Raw genomic sequence first — 21,536 nt, 5'->3', positions numbered from 1 at the left:
GAGACCAGCTAGAGAGGATAAGGTGGGAGGCAGAGATGATGCGGGGGTGCGGGTGGAAGAGGGCCCTTCCTGAAGGAGGGCTGGGGGGACGGAGCCTGATGACAGGGCTTCTGGGGCCTGGGGCACCAGAAGGAGTCATGGCTGGGAGCCCTTTTCCCTTCCAGCTCTCTACTCTGCTGGGGAGGAGCTCTCTGAGTCCGGAGGCGGAGAGTAGGTTGTTCTGCGAGTGGGGTGGGGGGTTGGGCTCTGTAGGCAGGGGTAGCCTGGGCCCCTTTGGTAGCTCAACCACTCCACGCTGTGGTGCCCTGATCAGCCCGCTCTGGCTGCCTTCCTCTGCGTCCTTCCACGTCACTCCTGGAACACGCCAGCCCAGACGAGGGGCTACCTGGGGGAACCCCAGCTCCTGACAGGAGTAAAACAGGGGCCTTAAGCCACACCCCTGTAGTGATCCTGACTTCTCGGGAAACTTGGTCTCCGGCAGCCTCCCCAACCAGAGAAAAGAGGGACTTCAACACAGACCACCCAGAATGCTGCTGTGCCCTTGCCCAGGGCTGCAGGACGTGTGCATGTGTGCATGTGAGTGTGTATTCTGTGTGTGCATGCGTGATGTGTGTGAAAATAAACAAGACAAGGGAGGGTCTCGGGGGCAGGGGGGGGTTGAGTCCCAGCCACTTCTTGGCTGTGTGACTTCACCTTTGTCTCCCCGCTGTCCCATCTAGAGAAACGGGGACAATAATGGTATATGCCTTGTGGGGTTGAGAATTAAGTGAGAGAGTATGTGTAAAATGCATGTAAGCAAATCAGTGTCAGCTGTCACCATGATTTTGATGTCACTTCATCCTGGCCTGGACTCGTGCTGCAGGAGTGTGTGTGACCTCGGCAGCACAAAGGGTCTAGCGGCAGCCAGGGGGGGAGTCTGATTTGCCGAGGGGTACAGTTCTGTTTTGTTTGTTTTGCTAATTGTATTCTATTGCGAGGGACTGTCTTCTTCTTCTGGAGCTCAGAAGGCTGCCGGGCATGCAGGTGAGGCTGAACACCCACAGCGCCTACCTCCCCAAGACAGGTGGACATCTGCCCATTAGGAGGTGCCCGGGTCCCGGCTTGAGGCATGAAAGTGGTCTCCCCTCTGGCCTGGCACCGCTGAGGTCAAGGTCAGGCCCTCCTTCCCCCCGGGTGGCCCCTGCTCCAAGCCAGAGTAGTCCTCAGCCTCGGGCCACCTCCCGGTGCCCATTCGTTCTGCAAAACCACCCAGAACAAGGACTGGTTGCCACCAGGTCTGCTCCTCTGCCTGACAGCCACGTGCCCAAGGCCCCCGGTTGGGGAGGCCCTGGCTGCCCCCCGCCCCGAGTCCCTTCATCTGATCCTTTACTCAGGAAGCACTTACTGTTGTTTCTGGGGTGAGCCACAGACCACGGTGAGCGAGATGCGCAGGACAGGCCCACACCCTATGCCTGGGGAGCCCACAGGACACTAAGTAGCTCAGATCAGGGCAGCGGCACGACCTAGATCAAGAGCTGGCTGCTGGAAACTTCTGTCCTCAGGGCCTGCCCAGCACAGACCCCGGCTCTGTCGCCTCAGAAGAGTGTGGGCGCCAGAGCCCAGTGAGTCCTCTGCTGGCTCTGAAGTCCCTGTTCTAGACAGCAGCCTGGGTGTGGCCCTAGGGGAAGGCTCTTTTGTGGGAAATGGGGTCAGCCAGCCTCTCTTGCCCCTCCCTCCTGCTCTCCCCGCCTCCTCTGTTCCAGGGTCACTTTCAGGAAGGACCCTCTTCTAGGCCAGAGCAGGGCCAGGCAGGTGGACTAGGCCTGAGAGGGGAGCATGTGTGCCCCTAACTGGGCACAGGGCTGTGCACTCTCACGACTCCTGACTTACTGCCTGAGCGGCCCTATGCCCCTGACTCAAGGGCCCTCTGCCTTCCCTCCTCCACTGGGACACCCCAGCGGCCCCGTCTGCAGGGACCCAGGGAGAGGGCCCTGGGACCATGGCGAGCAGGCAGCCCCCACCCTCTCATCCTACCCGCTGTCCCCAGCGTGTATGCCTGGTCTGGAAGGCCCCTGGGCAGCTCTGCGGGGGGTGGGGGGGGGGGGGGGGGGGGGACAAGGCTGTGCGGTGTGTGGAGAGCTGGAGACAGGACAGGAGGGTGGCAGCAGCATCTCCTCCTGGGGGCTGTGAGGAATGAGTCCTGTGGAGGGTGACACACGTGCCCCATCCACCCATGGGCACCAGAGTCCCCTCCTGCGGTCGGAGCGAGGTGGGCATTCAGGGAAGAGGGGGAGCAGGGCTCATTGTGTGCAGTCCCCTGTGTGTGCTCAAGGGGGTCTCCAGCAGAGAACAGAGAAATTGACTTAGGTGGCTTGTGGTGTGTATGTGTGTGTGTGTGTGTGTCTGTGTGTGTGTGTGTGAGTGAGCGCGCGCGCATAGGCACCGGCGCGGGTCCGGTCGCAGCGTGTGCAGGGAGAGGACCTGGGTGCAGGGCACGTGTGCGGGTGCGGGTGCGGGAGTGGTGCAGGTGATGTGACCAGTGTGTGTGTTGGTGCAGGGTGCGGGCGCGTGTGCATGTGCGGGAGCGGCGTGGGTGCGTGTGCAGGGCGAGGGCGCGTGTGCGGGTGCAGGGTAGGGGTGCGGGAGCCGTGCGGGTGCGTGTGCAGGGCGCGGGAGCGGTGCGGGTGTAGGGCGCGTGCAGGGCGCGTGCAGGGGCGGCGGGCGCGGCGGCGGCGGCGGCGGCGGCGATAGCCGCGCCCGCGTTCCCCGCGCGTAGGTGTGCGGCGCGCTCCTGGCGGGGACGGAGCGCGCAGATCTCGCGTGCGCTCGCCGCCCGGCGCAGCCCAGCCCGGCCCCCGCCCGGCGCCGCGAGCCGAGGTGTCGCCCGCGCCCGCGCCCGTGTCGCCGCCGTGCCCGCGAGCGGGAGCCGGAGTCGCCGCCGCCCGAGCGCAGCAGAGCGCACGCCGAGCCCGTCTGTCGCCGCCATGGCCACCACGGTGACCTGCACCCGCTTCACCGACGAGTACCAGCTCTACGAGGATATTGGCAAGTAAGAGCCGCGGCGCGTGCGGGCCGGGCGGGGACCCGGGAGGGCGCCGCGCGCCGAGGGCTGGGACCCCGGAGACCAGGACCCTCCGCGCCGCTGGTTCCGGGCGCACTGCGGCCCCGCGCGCCCCCGGCTCCTCCCGGCTCGGGGCCCGAAGCGCACGGCCCCGCGCGGCCCCGACCCCCGGGCCCTGGGCCAGGCTGCCGGACCTCGGCGCGCGCAGCTCTTCGGGCCCTGTTCAGCGCGGCCGCCGGGCCAGAGGCCGGGACTCGGGGCGCGGGGCTCGGCGCCGCGGGGGCGGCAGCAGGTGTCCCCGGAGCGCCGGGCAGACGTGACGCATTTGGCGGCGGGAGGTCAGAGAGGAGCGGCGCGCGGGGGCGGCCGCGGGGCCTAGAGCGCGGGGGAGGGGGCAGCTCTGGCCCGAGGGTCGCTCCTGGCGCTGGCCGCGCTGTCCCCACCCCCACCCCGGCGGCCGGGCGCGGGGGCGGCGGGACTTGCTCGGCGCCGCTCCTCCGCGTGGCTCCATCCGCGCGGGGGGTGCCCGCTGCTATCCTGGCCGCGTGGGAACAGCCTCTGCTGCGGGTCCCCCGTGGAATCAGGGTTTTGGAGGATTTTCCCCCAGATTCTTCTGGAAACACGAGTCAGGAGAGCCGAGGGCTGAGGTCAGCAAGCTTGGCAGGTCCCCAGGGTGGAGACGAGGGGCTGAGGTGGGGAGCCGGATGGGCTCCTGATTTCAGGGTCATCGAAGTCGGCAGGGGTGGATTTCGGAGAGTTATTGGCCCGCTTGCGGGGAGGGGGGAGGGTGGGGGTAAAATGGGGAGGGGCTTTGAAGGCTCTGTTCAGGTAGGGCCTCACCCCTGGGGAACAGGTGGCTCGTGGGGTCTGGTGTGCAGCGCGCGTGGTGTGAGGCGCCTAGACTTCGAGTCCGTCAGGGGCTGCCCTCTGGCCCGGAGTGAATCAGGGTGGCTGCGCCTGGCCTCCCTCGGTCGGGCTCCAGAACTCCTGAGTCCCTGGGCTCCAGCCTGGCGCGGCCAGAGCCCCTCGTCCTCCATCCTCCTCCAGCCCTCCCGCGTGGTGGGGGCGCTGGCGAGGATTCCTTTTACACATCCAGCGGCCGAGCCTTATTTTTCCTTTTCTGAAAAGCGTTTGCGATAGTGCTTGTGTTGGTGAGGGGTGCAGATGGGTGGTAATGGTGGGTACTGATCTGGGAAGAGGGAGGGCCTGTGCGGATTCCCCGGTTCTCCCTGGATGGGGGAGGGTGCGGGTCCGGCCTGAGGGCTGAGGAGCTGGGCCAAGTGGAGGAACGCCCTGGCCTGGGGTCAGGGGCAAAGGCCGTGCCCTGCAGGCCCAGAGACTCCCTTCCATCCAGTGGGTGCTGTCTGGGTGCCTGGCCCTGAGGGTGGTGGGCCTGGAGAGCCGAGCAGACGGTTGGGAGGGTCCAGCACCCCCAGTGTGCGCAGCCGTGAGGCCCTGAACACAGCTGGGAAGAAGCTAGAAGGGGCAGTGGGCTGGGGGTCTTCAGACGGAGGCAAGTAGTTCTCCCAGGCAGAGGGTGGCTGTCACCCTTTCTAGGGGACCTTCTTGCCGTTTCTCTGCTTGCCCAGGAGCACGCAGACCCTAAACCAGGTGCCCCTTCTCTCAAGCTGATGCTGCCTCGGCTGACACCCTTACACTTTTCTGCGAGCTTCTGTGGGTCCCGCACAGCACAGGGTGGCCCACCCAACTGCAGGCCTCCGTCAGGTTCCAGCAGCGGCTGTTAATCCTGGCTACTGCTACCCACACCTACGCCAGGGAGTGGAGGTCTTAACTGCCCTGGGGAGGGGCCGGGAGGGGACCTCGCGTGGAGGCCAGGCTCCTCCCCAGCAGCAGGAGCTGGAGCAGCTTCGAGAAGGGAACCACGTGGCTGCCTGCGGTGGAGCCGGGCCCCGAGGGTGAGTGGGTGAGGTGCCCTAGCCTTCGGGGTGGGCAGGGGCCTGGCAGGGGAAAAGGAACACGCCCCTGGACCTGGGGCCCACCCTCTGGGGCCAGGAGGCTTTCCGCAAGCCTAGCATTCCCTTGTGGAGCCCCTCAGGCAGCGGGCCCAGGGAGGGCCCTGGGGGCCGTCGCAGCCCTCCTGGGGCATCCTGGGTAGGGGAGGCCGAGCAAGTGCCGGGGGAGCTGCGGCGGGGCAGAGAGCAGAAGGCCCGCTCCTCCACCCAGGGCTGGGGTCCAGGTGGCCATGATGCCCGCTTGCGGCTTGTTGACAGCGCCTGCCCGAGGCAGTGGGTGTTGCTGCCCTGGCCCCAGGTGCATGTGTCCAAGTTTATTTAAAGCTGCAGCCCCTGGCACCAGTCAGAGGACGTGGAGCTCTGTGCCCGGGGAGGGCTGGGCCATGGGCCCACAGCTGCCTGTGTGACGTGGCCACCCCCTCTCCCCTCCCTGTCCCGCTCAGAATCCTTCCCCGGGAGCCCCGGGGAGCAGGGTCCAGGGGCCAAGGGGGCTGTTCTCCGGGGCTCTGCCCTTCCTGGCCTAGTGGGGCAGGGCCGCCAGGCCAGGACTGCTGAATGCCTGCCAGGAGGCCCACCGCCTGGGTCAAGAGCCACCTGGGGCTGGAGGTCCCCAGACAGGCACCCAGCAAGGGAGCGAAGTGCTTGGCACACCGTCGACTGGGCAGCCGTGCAGTTTTCATCGTTTTCATGGCGGATAGATTTTAAAAATTGAGAAAAATTCCAGGAGTAACAAAAGAACACTTGTCTCTCTTCTACCAAAAACTGAGAACTCTTACTCTTTTGTCCTTTGGCTTTAAGTTCTTTTTTTTTATTAAAGAAAGCATGACAAGTAAGTGTTAAGTAATTCCGAGTAAGTTTTGGAGCCCTGACGTCCAGCATGGTGATCCTGGGAAGCAGTACTACGCTGTGTACCTGAACTCTGCTGAGAGTGGGTCTTAAAAATTCTCACGACACGCGCACGCACACACGTGCACACATTGCACGCGCACGCACGCATGCCTGCGGCAGTGACTCCATGAGGCGGCGGACGTGTTAACCGTGATGGGGGTCGTCCCACGATGCGCACACAGGTATCAATCACGCTGTACACCTTGTACTCAGAGTCGTGTGTCGATTACATCCCAGTAAAGCTGGAAAAAGCGCTAAGTAAGCTTTCTCCTGCAACCACTGTCCCGTATTTGCAGGTGATCCTTCCAGACTTTTCGCCTCATTTACACACAGACAGGAGCACCCGAATCGAACGTGTGGGGTTCTGTGGTGTGTCTTGTTGTAACTTTCCAGAACCGTTCTGATCCGTGTTTTCACTCAGCTCCGCGCCCAGCGCACCCGACCACAGTGGCTGCTGGCCTGAGGCCTGTTATAACCGCCCCCCTGGATGGAGGCCCAGGTTGCTCCCGGTGCCGTGTTCTCCAGGCCCACTGCGAGCTCGCTGGCGCACAGGCGCGACGGCTTCTGCAGGCTTGGTCCCTGGGCGGTGGGGTTGCGGGTGGGGGTCCGTGTCTCCGTGTGCGTCCAGCCCTTCCCGGCGCGCCGCCCCTCGGCACTGGCACATCTCAGCTGCTGGACAGTCGGTTGGGTAGGGAGAGGTCTTTGTGTTCGGGCTCCTGAATCTGCCACTTTTGGGGGTCATCTCCTTTAAAATGTGGGTGATCGCTCCAGAAGAAAGTAGCTCCCACGAGGTTCAGGTTTCAGGGGTTCTGGACGCTCTCCCTGGGGTAAGGTGGCCCCGCTGTAACCACCTCTAAAGTGCATGTCCCTTGATTCGAGTTGACCCGGAAGGCGCCCTCCTGCCCCATTTTACAGACCCAGAACCACGGCTTGGGGAGGATGTGCCCTGTGTCCCAGCAGCGAGGAGGCCCGGCCTCCGGTCCAGGGCACCCTACTCCTCCCAGCTCCCCCTGAACTTTGCCAGGCCCAGAGCTGACCTTGGTGTGTCCTTGACCGCATCCCGCCAGTCAGACGAGAGGAGGCCCTGTCCTGGGGCGTGAGCCCTGGCTGGCGACGGGCCTTTGTCTCAGCCGGTGAGTGACCTGCTAGGGAGTTAATAGATAAACAGGATATTCAGAGCAAATTGATGGTTGAGTCTCCTGAGCTGCGAAGCCAGGTTGCCAGGAAAGGAAGAGAGGGCTGGTGGAGGAGTGAGCTGTTTGCTCTCTTGCCTCCCCTCCAGCGAGCGCTTCCCGCCCCAGAGCCTTATGCCAGTGCTGCCTCCTGCCCCGGCTGCACCCCCAGACACCCCCCCCCCCCCGGGGCCCGCCCCTTCCTAGCCCTGCTTTTGGCTGGCTCGAGCCCTCGGCCCCTCCGCCACGCGGGCAGCCCCCTGCTAGCCTGCGGGTGGGGTGTAGGCCCCTTAGGCACCAGGCCTGCCCAAGGTGCTCGGGGCTGCACATTCGAGGGAGGGGTGAGCAAACTGACCCCTAGAGCTGGAGTCCCATCCTTAGTGGAGGGTGTTTAGGGAAGAAGTCACACACACGAGGCTGCGGCAGGATGCACATGAAGGTGACGCTCCTTTAGTTACTATTGAGCGGTATTTTTATACCATAACCTACTTTGCCGGGAGCTAAGAATATACCTCGCGCTTGCTACCTGCACTCTTTCTCTCCTGGTAACGGTCCCAGCAGTTAAGTGGTGCTTATTCCATCAGCGTGCTTCATCCGTGAAATCCGCACTGTGACCATTCCCGGTTCACGGCACAGGTGGATGGAGGCGCCGAGATGCTCCATCCGGGGCCAAGGCCGCGTGGACCCGGATTCGAATGTGGACAGCGGGCTCCGGAGTCTGCCTTCTGCTCCTCGCAGAAGCTCGTGCCCCCACTCTGTTCTTTCCACCCGCTGACTCACGTCCCGCTTGTGGTAACTTTGACCCTCGGCTTTTCAGGACCCACCTGTCCTTGGCAGGCCGCTCACCACGCCCGCCGTGCTTCTCCAGGCCCTGGTTCCTTTCTGTAAAAACCGTATTTCCTTTGGTTGTCCTTCCGTGACAACCAACACTCTGCCCCCATTTGGACCCGCAAGGCTTGAGATTTTATTGCATGAATTAAACGAAGCGTAAGGACAATATCGTCTTATAAAGAGAAGTGAATATACACGTGTGTGCAGGAAAAGTGACTCTGACAGTTTCCTCAGCCCGGAGGAGCCCGGGCGGACTAGGGTTGGTGTAAGGACACACGTACTCATGTACATGCAAACAGTACAGGTCACGTATGTACCTGATTTTAAAAACACAGATGGAATCACCATGTATGTGATTCTGCATTTTGTTTGCTCTAACACCTGTTCACAGCGATCCCTCCATTCGGAGCGTTTTCCTACAGCTCGGGGTCCGTCCGTGCTCCTTGTCACACCAGGGTGGGCCGGCCATAGTTTTTAAGCTGAAGATGGGCCCTGTCCTCTGATAAGCATGACGGGGGATGAGAGGGCCTGTGTGTGATATCAGGGTTCCCAGGCTTTCTTGGAGGGTGTGATTGCTGTGCAGGGAGGAGGGTAGGCATTGTCTTGGCCGGGCACAGGGGCCTCCTTCAGAGAGAACCCAAGACCATATCCCCCCCCCCCGCACCTTCTCTCGTCTAAGGGAGAGATATTGTTTTCCTTCCACCGAAAAAGACACTGTTCCCTTGAGAGTCCGTGTTGACCCCACGGGGGTCTAACAGGTGCTGACCAGGACCAACCGGGCACAGGTGAACGGTGTCTGCTCCTTGGATGCGTCCCGATCCTCCCTCTGCTCTCTAAGGCCCTGGTTCAAGGCATGAGATGTAGCCTTTCTTGAGATTGCAAATATATTTTCAAAAAATTTAATTCCCTCTTCCTCTCCCACAAAAATGGAATCTGATTTTTAAAGCATCTTTCACAGCTGCGAGTCACTTTGTTAGTGGAGAAACATAAAAATGCATTATGTATCAACTTGGTTTTCCAAAAATTATCATATTGGCATATTACATAGAAATGTATATTTTATTCATATAAAAGTCTGAATCTACTTAAAATAAAAGCATCCTTGTATGTTAGAGTGGCAGGACTCACTGCCAAGCCCCGGGGTCCCTTGTCCCCTGGTGTGCGAAGGGTCGCTAGCCTGGCCAGGGGCTGTGCTCCTGCCGCACGTCATCCTTTCGCTTTTGGACATAACGATCCTGACATAACTAAGGCAACGATTCTTTGTTAAGCCAGATACAGCGTTTGTTGAATTCTGAAACAGATTGCCAATCTCTGGGTGAAGATTTAAGAAAATTTTATGGAGGAAGCATAAACTGCACTGTTCTACGGGGGGCGGGGTGGGGGACGACTAATTTCAGAGCTACCACCTTTCCCACTTGCCAAGCAGCCGGTGAGGGTTTGACCTCAAAACAGGAGAGTCACCAGATCCCCTGATGTAACGCCCTCCACGGGGTGCAGCCCGTCCAGGGTGGTGCCCGTTTCCAGCGAGGAGCTGAGGGGCAGCCCCTGCCTCTCCATCACCCAGCCCACCCTGAATTCCAGGGCTTTGAGCCAGGCACGTGGTAGGTGCCCTACAGAGCAGCCTCCAAGGCTGTCTGCAGGTCCCGGGGATGCTCAGACACCTGGCTTGAGGGGTCGCCTGTCTTGTTACCTGGTGAGGTGTGGCTGCAGGGCGGGCATCTCTGAGGGGCTTGCTGTGGGGTTGACGCCAAGAGTTTGCATTGTTCTTTCCATGTCTTCATAAAGTTCTTCATGTGGGTCCTGTTCTTGTATATTGAGGTGCTGCCTGATTCTCAGAGTCATTGGCTTGAGCCATGCCATCTGTTTTTGTCTTCCTTCCTTCCATCCTTCCTTCCTCCCTCTCTCCCTTCCTCCCTCCCTCCACGCCTAGCGTGGAGCCCAGTGCGGGGCTTGAACTCATGACCCTGAGATCAAGACCTGAGCCCAGATCAAGAGTCAGATGCTTAACTGACTGAGCCACCCAGGCGCCCCTTGCCAGCTTGTCTGTTAAGGGCTTTCTGGGTAAAGAGTGCTGGTCTAGTGAGGAACGAACCTGCCAAAGAGGTGACCAGCGCAGTGGTTCCCAGCCCTGGCTACACAGCGGGGACCCCCGCCCCAGACTCGCTGAGTCAGACACGAGGGGGATGAGGTCTCAGGGGTGTTGCGACGGGCAGTGCAGACACAGACCCGAGGCCATGCCCAGGCTCCTTCCCCGTCCCTGGGCTCTGTATGAGCCTCCCCTGACCGTGGGTGTGGAATTGGCCTTCTTTTTCTGTACACTCAGCCATGTTACTCCTGATCCTGTCTGTCTGGAGCAGCGCTGTCCAGAAGAAACATAAAATTCGAGCCACGGATGTAAGTCACATGTGTCATTAAAATTTTTCTACTACTTCAACAGAAACAGGTGAAAGGAAGTTTAAGAAATAGATGTATTTAGTTCAGCGTATCCAGAGTATTATGTCAACACAAAATTGATGCAAACGTTATTGTTAAGCTATTTTATATCTTTAAAAATATTACATATTTGAAATCTGTTGTGCACCTTACAGCACATCTCAGTTTGGACCAGGCGCATATCAGGTTGTTTTGGCTGCTTGTAGGCCACGGTCACCACACTGAATACGGCATGTCTAGAGCATCAGGGTCATTTACTTATTTACTTATTTATTTGGCAGTTTTTCTGGCTTCTTTTGCTCTTCTGTAGACTCGCTCATCCCGTAAGTCTGCTTTCACACTTAACTGTTTACCAGGCTCTCTCTAGGTGCGGGGGGAACAGTCGTGAACAAAGGGTGCTTGCTCCTATAGAGCTTATACTGGTGGGGGAGGCAAGTTCAAACATAAACACTAAACACGTTTTATGATGGGATGGAAGGTAATTAATACCTCTACTCTGGGCATAATTACAGAAACTCTGGAGTGCCATTTAGGAGGAAGGCTGCAGCTGTAAAAGGGGTGATCAGGCCATGTCAAAGGAGAGGAGACTCTAAGTGCTAAAATCAGGGATGAAAAAGGGACAATACACCTGACCCTACAGAAATGAAAAGATGATAGGGAATCCGTGAACAACTGTGTGTCAAGGTGGATAACCTAGATGAAACGGACAAATTCTTAGAAAGACACAAGCAACTGAAATTGACTCAAGAAGAAACAGAAAATCTGAATAGGCCTGTAACAATGACGGAGACTCATTGGTAAGTGAGAAATTTTGAAATGTCTCACTAGGAGAAGCCCAGGCTTCTGGTAAATTCTATCAGACATTTAAAGAAGAATTAATAGTCCTTCACAAAGTCATTCAAAAAGTAGAAGAAGAGGGAATTTTTTCCCAACTCATTCTATGGAGCCAGTAATACCCTGATATCAAAACCAGACAAAGACTCCATAAGAAAGAAAACTATGGACCAATGTGGATGTAGATGCAACATCCTCAAGAAAATATTAACAAAATGAATCTAGCAACATAGAAAAAGGTTATATATTATGAACCAGGAAAGTTTATCCGTGGAATGATGGAAGGTTGGTTCAACATACAAAAATGAGTCACCATAATACAGAGTATTAATGGAATAAACAGAGAAATTACATAATTATCTCAGTAGATGCAGAAAAGTATTCGACAGAATCTAATATTCTTTCCTGGTAAAAACACTCAACAAACTAGAAATGGGACCGTTCTCAACTTGATAAGCAGCATCTATGGAAAACAGCTAACATATTGAACGGTGAGCGACTGAATGCTTTCTTCCAAGGTCAGTGTCAGGTCAGGACAAGACAAGGATATCTGCTCTCTCCACCTCTGTTAACGCACTACAGGAAGTTCTAGCCAGGACAGTTAGGAAGTAAAAGAAAAGGCACCCGTATTGGAAAGGAATGGGTAACCCTATCTCTGGGTTTGCAGTTGACAGCGTCATGTATATAGAATACCCTAAGGAACTCCCAGGAGGGCTATAGGAACAAAAAATAAATTCAGCAAAGTTGCAAGATACAAGATCAAGATATAAAATTCCGTTCTATTTTATTACACTAGCAGTGTTCGATCCCAAGATACAATTAGGAATTAAGAAAATTCCACTCACAATAATATCTAAATAAAATACTGAGTAATACATTGATAAAAGGAGTGCAAGAACTTGAGCACTGAAAACCACAAACTACTGTTGGAAGAAATTTGAGAAGACCTAAGAAAATGGAAAGACATCCCATGTTCATGGACTGGAAGACTGAATATTGTTAAGGCACTGGGATGCTGCAAATTGACCTACAGATTCCATGTGATACCTGTCAAAGTTCCAGCTGCCTTTAAAGAAATCGATAAGCTGATCCTGAAATTCATATAGACATGTGAGGGGACCCAGAAAGAGCCAGACCATTCTTGAAAAGGAAGAACAATGTGGAAGGACTCACACTTGCTAATTTCAAAACTAGGGGCGCCTGGCTGGCTCAGTCGGGGAAGCATGTGACTCTTGATCTCAGGGTTGTGAGTTTGAGCCCCACCCTGGGGGTAGAGAGTGCTTAAAAAATCTAATTATACAGGCACAGCAGTCAAGACAGTGTGGGTACTAGCGTAAGGATAAACACATAGATGAGTGGAATAAGACTGAGAGTCTAGTATGAACCCAGACATCTTGTGGTCATTAGATTTTTGACAAGGACAAGAAGACACTTCAATGGGGAAAGATTATGGTCTTTCCCCACTATGGTCCATTCAACAAATAGGCAGCTGGGTGTCCATGTGCAAAAGGATGAAGTTGGAACCCTACCTAACACCATAACACTATGATCTCAAAATGGATCATAGACCTAATCGTAGGAGCTAAACCCATTAGCATTCTTGGAAGAAAACATAGGATGAAATCTTTGTGATCCAGGATGTGGCAGTGGTTTCTTAGGTACAACACCAAAAGCACGAGCAACAAAAGAAAGAGGGGACATGATCAGCATTAAAAAGTTTTGTGCTTCCAAGGACGCCCTCAGGAAAGCGAGAAGACAGTCCGCAGAATGGGAGAGGATATTTGCTCATCACATCTCCGACAAGGAGTTTGTATTTATACTAGTCCAAGAATACACTATCTAACAGTAGGAAGACAGACAACCCAATTAGAAATTGGGCAAAGGACTTGAATAGACATTTCTCCAAAGATGTCCAAGTGCACGATGAGCGGACGAAGAGAGTCATTTGGGAAAATGCCAATGAAAACCACAAGCAGATACCACCTCACTCCCACCAGGATGGTGAGCATCACGAAGGCTGATGGTGGCCAGTGTCGGTGAGGGTGTGGGGTTGAAGCCTTCACACGCTGCTGGTGGGAACACGTGCTGCTGGTGGAAGGCCGTTCCTCCAAATGTTCCATTCCTAGACGTGGCCCCAAGAGCTAGGAAGGCCCAGGTCCACACAAAACCCTGCTCCTAGTAGCCGGAACCCTAACAGCCAGAGAGTGGAAGCCACCCGAATGCCCATCGGCTGTTGAATGGGTGAAGAGAACGGGTTGTGCCCACATGATGGAGAAGCACTCGGGCATAAAAAGAGATGAGGTCTAGTGCGTCTGGTGCATGGCCCGGCCTGGGGGAGCATGGAAAGAAGCCAGTCTGGAGGCCCACGTGTCATATGGTTCCGTTACCTGACCCATCCGGAGCAGGCAGCTCGTGGGCACAGGGGGCAGCGCGGGGTGCAGGGGTGCAGGGGGGAGGGCGGCGGTCGGGCGCGGTGCATCCCCGGTGATGGAAATGTAAGCTTAGCTTACACAGTAAGTGGTGACGGACAGACGGCTCTGTGCTATAGTAACAACCATTGAATTATACACATGAAGTGGGTGAATTGTTTGGTTCATGAATTATATCTCAATAAAGATGTTTAAACCTAAATAAAACCGATGTAGAAAAAAAGAGAGAACTCTAGCATCTGGCTCTCAACCCCCAAATTGCTGGGAAGTGAGATTCACAGGGAGAGTGGCTCTGGCTGGCCGCTCCCTGGTGCTGTCACCGCGGTGCCTGAGGCGGGGCTGTGGCCCAGCCGCCGTGGGCCGCCCCCGTGGCCCTCCGCCCGCTCACTGTCTCCCACACTGGGGCACCTGTGGAGGCAGTGGAGGGTGGAGGCCTAGAGGCTGGACAGAGGCTGGAGCCTCTTGTTCTCCGTGTTTCTGACGCCAGCCCAGCTGGCGCTGGTCCACAGCGGTCTCAGAGCAAACAGAGCGGCGTGACGGGGGCCAAGGCCCACGCGCCTGGTTCTGGAAGACACCGTGCTGGTGGGAGGCCTGCTCTCCTGCCTTTGGAGGGGCGGCTCCCCTAGAGGCGGTGGGGAGGGTGGATCCCAGTGGGTGTGGTGACAGGCGTGGGCGGTGGAGGGGGACCTGCTGTCAGCAGGATTGGCCATGACAAGTGGACGAGGGCCGGAGTAGGGCTGGTGGGGACCCCAGAACCCAGGTTCTGTTATTCCTTTTTTTTTTTTTAAGATTTTATTTATTTATTCATGAGAGAGACAGAGAGAGAGAGAGAAGCAGGCTCCCAAGGAGCAGGGAGCCCGATGCGGGACTCGGTCCCAGGACCCTGGGATCATGACCTGAGCCGAAGGCAGACGCTTAACGACTGAGCCGCCCAAGCGCCCATGGTTCTGTTATTCCTGAGTATGTGGCTGCCTCCCCGGGCCTCAGCGGGGCTCTCTCCCTTCTTCCCTTCCTGTGCCTCTCCTTACCTCCTTCCCCTCTCCCCTGCCCATCTTCCAGGCTCCCGCTGTCCCCAGGCACCCTCCGAGGTGTCCCCCAACCCAGGAAGGCCCAGGAACCCCCAGCTCCTCCGGAGCAGGGCCTGGGCTGGGGTGCTCTCAACTCGAATCCAGCTGCCAGGTGCCACGTGGGATGAGGGTCCTCCAGCCCCTCTGGACACCCACATAGGGGAGGGCACCTCCGAAACACTTCGCTTTTGGGTTCTGCTTCCAGGGAACTCTGTGCCCCCCACCCCAGCTCTGCGTTCGGGCGCTCCACTGGCTTCTGTCCTCAGTGGCCCTGGACTGTCCCATCCAGGACTCCTGGGCCAGGGCCTTGTGCCTCGGGGGCCCTCCCCGGCCGTCTGCGTGGGGCCCTCCCGGCAGCACTGGGACTTGTGGGGTACACACCTTCGGGGTGCCTTCCCAGCCCTGTGGCCAGCCAGGACTCTGGAGGACGGGAGCAAAAGCCGTCTTGACCACCTGCCGGTCAGTCTGCCTTGTGCGGGGTGTTCACGCCCAGCCCCTGGCTGTTGCGTGTGCTGCCAGGCTCTGCGGTGCTGACCGATGATGCGCGGTCCCCTCCCATTGCGGGGGGGCCCGGGGGGGCGGGGCCGGGTTTGTCCCTCTCTGTCCCTCCCCCTCCGCCTTCCCTGCCCTTGAAGGGTCCTTCGGGGTCCCGCTTGATGCCGTCCTAGGGAGCACGCCTTCTCCTGCCCCGCAGTCCTCAGCAGCCCCTGGGAACGGGGCGCGGCGGGCTTCGTGGCCCCTGACCGCGCGCGGGGCGTTGAGGGGCCTCCCTCGGGGTTGGGCTGCTGTTCTGAGTGTCAGGACGTCCGCTTCCTGGCCTCGTCCGCGTCTTCTGTGCTGCCCGCCGTGGGGTCCCCGCCTCCGTCCCCACAGCGGTGCATCCTGCCTCAGAGCCCCGGTGGGAAGCCAGCCCGGCGCTCCCGGGCCCAGAGCAGCGGGCGGGGCCCAGACCCGGAACAGCCCGCGGGTGGGCGGGGCCTCGCGGGGCACGCCCCGGCGGGGGCGGGTTCCCCTTCGTGCTGCCGGGCGGCGGGCGGACTGGACCCCTCACAGCCCCAGCTGTGGTGAGGGTGGGTGCGGGTGTGCAGGGAGCCAGCCCCGGAGCCGCCCGTCCCGGTCCAGGCTGCGGCAGGGCACAGCCACCCACGGCCCTACCCCCTGTCCCCCGGGTGCCATCCCGGTCCCGAGGTCTCCGGTGGCGGCAGCATTTCTCCGGGGGCTGGGAGGAGGAGCCAGCTCAGCGTCAGAGACCCCCCCCCCCCCGCCCCCGACTCCCAGTGCAGCGTGGTTGGCGCTGTGGGCCGGCCGCTCTTCTGCGCCCAAACCGGGGAGCCCGTGGGGCGGGTGGGGCCCCTGGGGCCCCTGGGGCCGAGCAGCGGCCGCGCCCGTGCCGGGCCGCCCACCGCAGACGCTTGCTCCTGTCCGTCCTCTCGTGGTCGTGCGCCCCGGACCCTCCCCGAGTTCTTCAGACGTGTGCGCGGAGCACAAGGTTGGGCTTGTCACGTGTACAGAGGGAAGACTTCTTAAAAACCTGGTTGTCCAGAAAGCATTGCAAGTACCAGTTTCTCTCCGTCCTTCTTGATGATTTCTCAGAGACTGGGCTGCGTACCCTACCAGGACAATTTACTGTGAGATGCCCACGGCATAGCACCCCCGTCCTCGTGAAGTGAAGTGCACACTTCAGTGGCATTGAGCACATCCACTTTGGGGGCGGCCACCACCACAGGCCGTCCCTAGCACTTTCTCCTCTGCACTGAAGCTCTGTCCCCGTGAGACACTAGCCCCCATCCGCCACCCCCACCCTGGTGTCCACCATCTCCTCTCCGTCCCTGTGGATTGGACGCCTCTCAGCACCTCCCAGAATGGGAACCCTACGCTGTGTCCTGTGTGTGTGGCTCATTCCACTCAGCATCGCGTCCTCCAGGTTCCGTCCACGCTGGAGTAGGTGGCAGAGTGTCCTTCCTCTTCCGGGCTGAGGATGGATCACGTTCTGTTCATCTGTTGGTGGACGTTCTGGTTGTTTGTGTCTCGCAGCTGCCGTGAACACGTTGTGCAGAGGACATTTTTTAAAAGACACTCATGTGGTCTCCTTCTGGGCACAACTTCGCAAACCTGGGCTATGTGGCCGTGGGCCTCCATGGAACCTCTCTGGTCTCAGTCCCCCCTCTATAACCGGGACGGTTGGGGCAGAGACTTTCTGGGGTCTCTCCTGACCCTGTGTGTTGGTTCTGTGGAAATCCACACCTCTGCTACGAAACCTGCCACAAAACTCACCTGTCAGTTGCTCAGGGGCCCATAAGCCAATCACATGGACGTGTGCATTCCTCGAGAATAAAACTTAAGAGGGATGAGTTCTGATTGACCTGAAACATAAAACAAAAACAAGTCTGGAAAGCTCTAATTGATACACACTTTGCGAGAAAAGCCCACGTCACTGTAAGCTGCTGATCCCCTCTGGCCTCTGCCACCGTGAGGTGGACAGTGGGCTCGGTGCTTGGGGAGCTTGTGCGGAGCAGCTGGCGTGTCCCCCGAGGCAGCGGGGACACTGGCCGTCCCTGTCGCTGCCCCTCCTCTGGCGGCTGCTGCAGGAGCGGCCTGGGCAGTAACTGCAGGGTTGCCAGGGGTCCCTGTCCCTGACTGCCTGGCACTGTGTCACTGGGGCGGCTGTGACTTGGCCCCTGTGGAGCCCCAGCCAGAAGGAAGTCCCAGGTGCCGTTTTGTGGGGAGCCATCACTGCTGCAGTCGTGTTTCTTCCCGGTGGGCTTTCGGATCTGTCCTTGGTCACACTGGCAGGGCAGTGACACAGAGCTCTTTCCAGGGAGGGGTGCCAGGCCCATCCCAAGGGTGGGGACATGAAGCCGGGCTCAGGCACTGTTGGGGGCAGCCCCTGGGCATGCAGTGGGACATGGAGGCACAGGGTAGGCCGGAGGCTGGGAGCACCCTCTCTTGAGAGCACAGTGGCCTGGACGTGATGTCATTGTCCCCAGGCAGGGCAGGCGGCCTCAGCACGAGGCGCCCAGGACCCTCTGTGGCCACCTGCACCTGCTCCCTCGGGGCCTTTGCTGGACTGTCCTGGGCCCACCGGGCCTGGCGGTCCCTGGAGGGCAGAGACCATGGGCAGGTGCCTCGGGGTGTGTACCCTTGCCCTGGCGGTCCCCTTGGACACTCCCCACTGCAGTTTTCCTTTTGGACCAGGCTTTCGAGGGGGAGGACCTTTTGCAGTTCCCACATGCCATGTCTCAAACTACCCCCTGAGCACCCTTTTGGAGACACCGTGGCAGGTCCCAGAGTCCCCCAGGTGTGTGCTACCAAGATTCAGGCGAGGTCACGGCTCCGCGGCCACATGGTTCTATGATGATTGGCCATGTCTTAAAAATACAGAAGTGTTTGGGGCGCCTGGGTGGCTCAGTTGGTTGAGCGACCGCCTTCGGCTCAGGTCGGGATCCTGGAGTCCCGGGATCGAGTCCCGCATCGGGCTCCCTGCTCCGCGGGGAGTCTGCTTCTCCCTCTGACCCTCCCCCCTCTCATGCTCTCTCTCTCTCTATCTCATTCTCTCTCTCAAATAAATAAATAAAATCTTAAAAAAATACAGAAGTGTTTATAGTAACTTGTGGGCAGAATGACTTGGTGCTCTCTGTCCAAGCCCCAAGCAAGATGGAGGCTCAGGATGTGGCACCCCGGCTTTGTCCCCGAAGCCCCCACAGCTGGAGCCAGGGGGAAGTCTAGTGCTTCCAGGAACCTCTGTGGTCCTCCGTCCCTGGTAATTCAGGATGGCTGCCCTCTGCCTGTGGGCCATGTGGGTTTGCCCGGTAATTACAGGCAGCACCCTGTAGCACTTGATCGGGGTGCATTGCCTCGTGGGGAGCGGGGGGTGCCTGGCACCCCAGATGTGTGCAGGAGGCCGGTGAGGCAAGGCCATCTCTCTGTGCCTCGGGATGCAGGCAGGGCCCGGGGACACCGCACGTCCCTTTCTCCACATCTCCCACCCGCCCTGGTCCTCGTAGAGTGGACATGGGGACATGCCAGGGAGGGGTGCAGGCACTGAGGGTCCGGGGTAATATGAGGCAGGGCGGGTGCCGCCTGCACGCAGGTGTGGTGAAAGCTCTGGGCCTCTCCAGGCCTGGCGGGGCTTCCCTGTCCTGTCCCAGCGTCACTGTGTCTGTGCTTGGCGCCCGGCTGATGACCAGCTTCCACGGCGAGCTGGAATCCCTGCCGTCCGGGTTCTGGGAGCGAGGAGGAGCAGACGCAGGCCCTGCCCCTGCAGTGTCCAAGTGCATTTTAGGGCACAGAACAAAACTCGCCTTGCTCCTCCCTGGAGCGTGTGAGGAACCTGCCCCCTTCAGGTGGGGCCCCAGGGGCTGCCCATGGTGAAGGGGTAATGGCCTCCCACAGAGGAGCTGCTACAGCTCGGAAGAACACAGCCCAGATCCCACTGACATGGGGCTGACGATGCAAGCAGGCAGCTCAAGGGGCAAGAAGTGCAAGCTCCTGGTGGAGCCCCAGGCACGCCGCCTCACCCTGAGTCCACTGGGGGCTTCAGGCGCATGGACGCTTCTCCCGGGTGGCCCAGCCGCCGGCCTCCAGGCTCAGCGCTCCTGCTGCCGGGGACACAGGCCCTGGGAGCCGGGGGGCTCTGAACTAGCTGAGGCCTCCCCACGCCCGCAGGAGAGGAACCCCAGAGACACAGCACCTCCTGCCCCACCTCTGTCCTTATTTTGGTCTTTGCTTGATGCATGCCCGGTGCTCGGGTTCGGTCCGTGGCTTCCGCAAGGCCCCAGTGTGGTTGTGGCTGGAGATTCGTGGAGAATGTGGGTTACCTGAGAGAAGGGGGCAAGGCCAGTGGGGGATGGAGGTGGTGAGCGGACAGCACGCAGGAAGCCCAGACCGGCTGGATGGAGGGCAGACCTTTTATTTCCTTTTCTTGTCTTAGTGAATCAGCTAGGATTCCCAGTATGATGTTGAAAAGGAGTGATGAAAACGCACATGTTCTCCTTGTACCTGATCTTAGAGGAAAGCATCTACTTTCTCTCCAAAAGTATGAGGTTCGTTGTAGGTTTTTTGTAGATTCTTGCTAAGGACTAACCTGTGGCCCGCCCCTCCAAGTTCAGAGGCTGAAGCCCAAGCCCCCAGTGCCACTATTTGGAGATAAGATCTTTAAGGTTAAGGTTAACTGAGGTCCTAAGAGTGGGTCCCTGATCAAATAGGATTCGTGTCGTTATACGAAGAGACACCAGAGAGCTCACCTGCTCTCTCTCCATGCGCCCCCACCGAAGAAAGGCCTTGTCGACATACAGGGAGATGGTGGTCACTGATGAGTCAAGAGAAGAGAGCTCACATAAGAACCCAGACCCTGCTGGACCTTGGCCTTGGACCTCCAGCCACCAGATTTGTGAGAACATAAATTCCTGTTTTTTAAGCCACGCAGAACACTGCTAATACACTGTTTTTTATCAAGTTGGGACAGTTCCCCCCTGTTCCTAGTTTGCTGAGAGTTTTTATTATGAATGGATGTTGGATGTTGTCAAATGCTCTTCTGCATCTTATCAATAGATAAGATCACATGATTTTCCTTTTAAATCAGTTGGTGTGATGGGTTATGTTAGTTGGTTTTCAGATGTTGAACCAGCCAGCCTTGCGTAACAGGGATAGATGCTCCTTGGCCATGGTGTATAATCCTATTTATGCATTGTTGGATTCTATTTACTAATAGTTTGTCGAGAATTTTTGCATCTCTATTCATGAGAGAGATTGGTCTGGAGTTTCCTTTTCTTATAATGTCTTTGGTTTTGGTTTTTGGGTAGTGATGGCTTCACAGAATGAGTTAGGAAATAATCCCTCTGTTTCTTCTTTTTTTGGGAAGAGATTGTAGAGAATTGGTATAACTTCTTCCTTAAGTGTTTGGTAGAATTCACCAGTGAACCCCCTGGAACCCACTAGAGTATCCATTTGGTATTCTACCAAACACCACTGGGCCTGGTGCCTTCTGTTTGGGGAAGGTTATTAATTATTGATTCAGTTTCTTTAATAGATATAGGCCTCTTCAGACTGTCTGTTTCTCCTTGTGTGAGTTTTGACAGATTATGTCTTTCAAGGAATTGGTCCATTTCATCTATGTTATCAACTTTTGGGCATAGAGTTGTTCATAGTATTCCTTTATTACCCTTTTAATTTCTGTGGGATGAGTGCTGGCCCCTTTCATCTCTGGTATTAGCAATTTGTGCCCTCTCCCTTTTTTCTTATCCTGGCTGAAGGCTTATCAGTTTTATTGATCTTTTCAAAGAATCAGTTTTGGTTTCATTGATTTTCTCTATTTCCTGTTTTCAATTTCTTTGATTTCTTCTCTTTTATTACGTCTGCTGCTTACTTTGGATTTAATTTGCTCTTCTTTTTCTAGTTTCCTAAGATGGAAGCTTAGATTATTGATTTTAAGTATCCTTTTCTACTGTATGCATTCAATGACACAAATTTTCTTCTAAGCACTGCTCTTAGTATATCCTGCAAATTTTCTTAAGTTTTATTTTCATTTAGTTAAAATACTTACGATTCTTGATATTTTTTTCTTTGATCCATGTGTTTTTTGGAAGTGTGTTGTTTGATCTTCATGTATTTTGGGGTTTTCCAGCTATCTTTCTGGTTTTGTTTCCAGTTTAATTCCATTGTGATCTGAGAGCATACTTTGTATGATTTCTCTTCTTATAAATTTGTTAAGGTGTGTTTTATGGCCCAGAATGCGGTCTGGGTGGATGTTCATGTGAGCTTGAGAACAGCGTGTATTCTGCTCTTGCTGGATGAAGCCGTCTGTTGATGTCCAGTAGATCCAGCTGATGGATGGTACTGGTGAGTTCGGTGATGGCCTTCGCAATTTTCTG

The 21,536-nt window shown here is 57.2% G+C and overlaps 1 protein-coding gene across 4 annotated transcripts in view; it reads left to right on the top strand.

The window, feature by feature from the left end:
• Positions 1-2,835: 2,835 nt before the first annotated feature.
• The window catches only part of CAMK2B (calcium/calmodulin dependent protein kinase II beta), a 79,389-nt gene continuing 60,688 nt past the window's right edge, over positions 2,836-21,536 (top strand). For 3 of the 4 annotated variants that reach the window (XM_027574152.2, XM_027574151.2, XM_027574149.2), the window contains exon 1: positions 2,838-3,028. In XM_027574152.2, coding sequence (XP_027429953.1) covers positions 2,964-3,028 — 65 coding nt within the window. In that variant the 5' untranslated portion in view covers positions 2,838-2,963. Of the gene's footprint in view, positions 3,029-21,536 lie in introns of all 4 variants that reach the window. The other variant, XM_027574153.2, reaches the window with a different exon arrangement.

The sequence above is a fragment of the Zalophus californianus genome, chromosome 12 (assembly GCF_009762305.2).
Source record: "Zalophus californianus isolate mZalCal1 chromosome 12, mZalCal1.pri.v2, whole genome shotgun sequence".
NCBI classification, from domain to species: domain Eukaryota; kingdom Metazoa; phylum Chordata; class Mammalia; order Carnivora; family Otariidae; genus Zalophus; species Zalophus californianus.
This window is presented reverse-complemented; position numbering and strand designations above follow the sequence as displayed.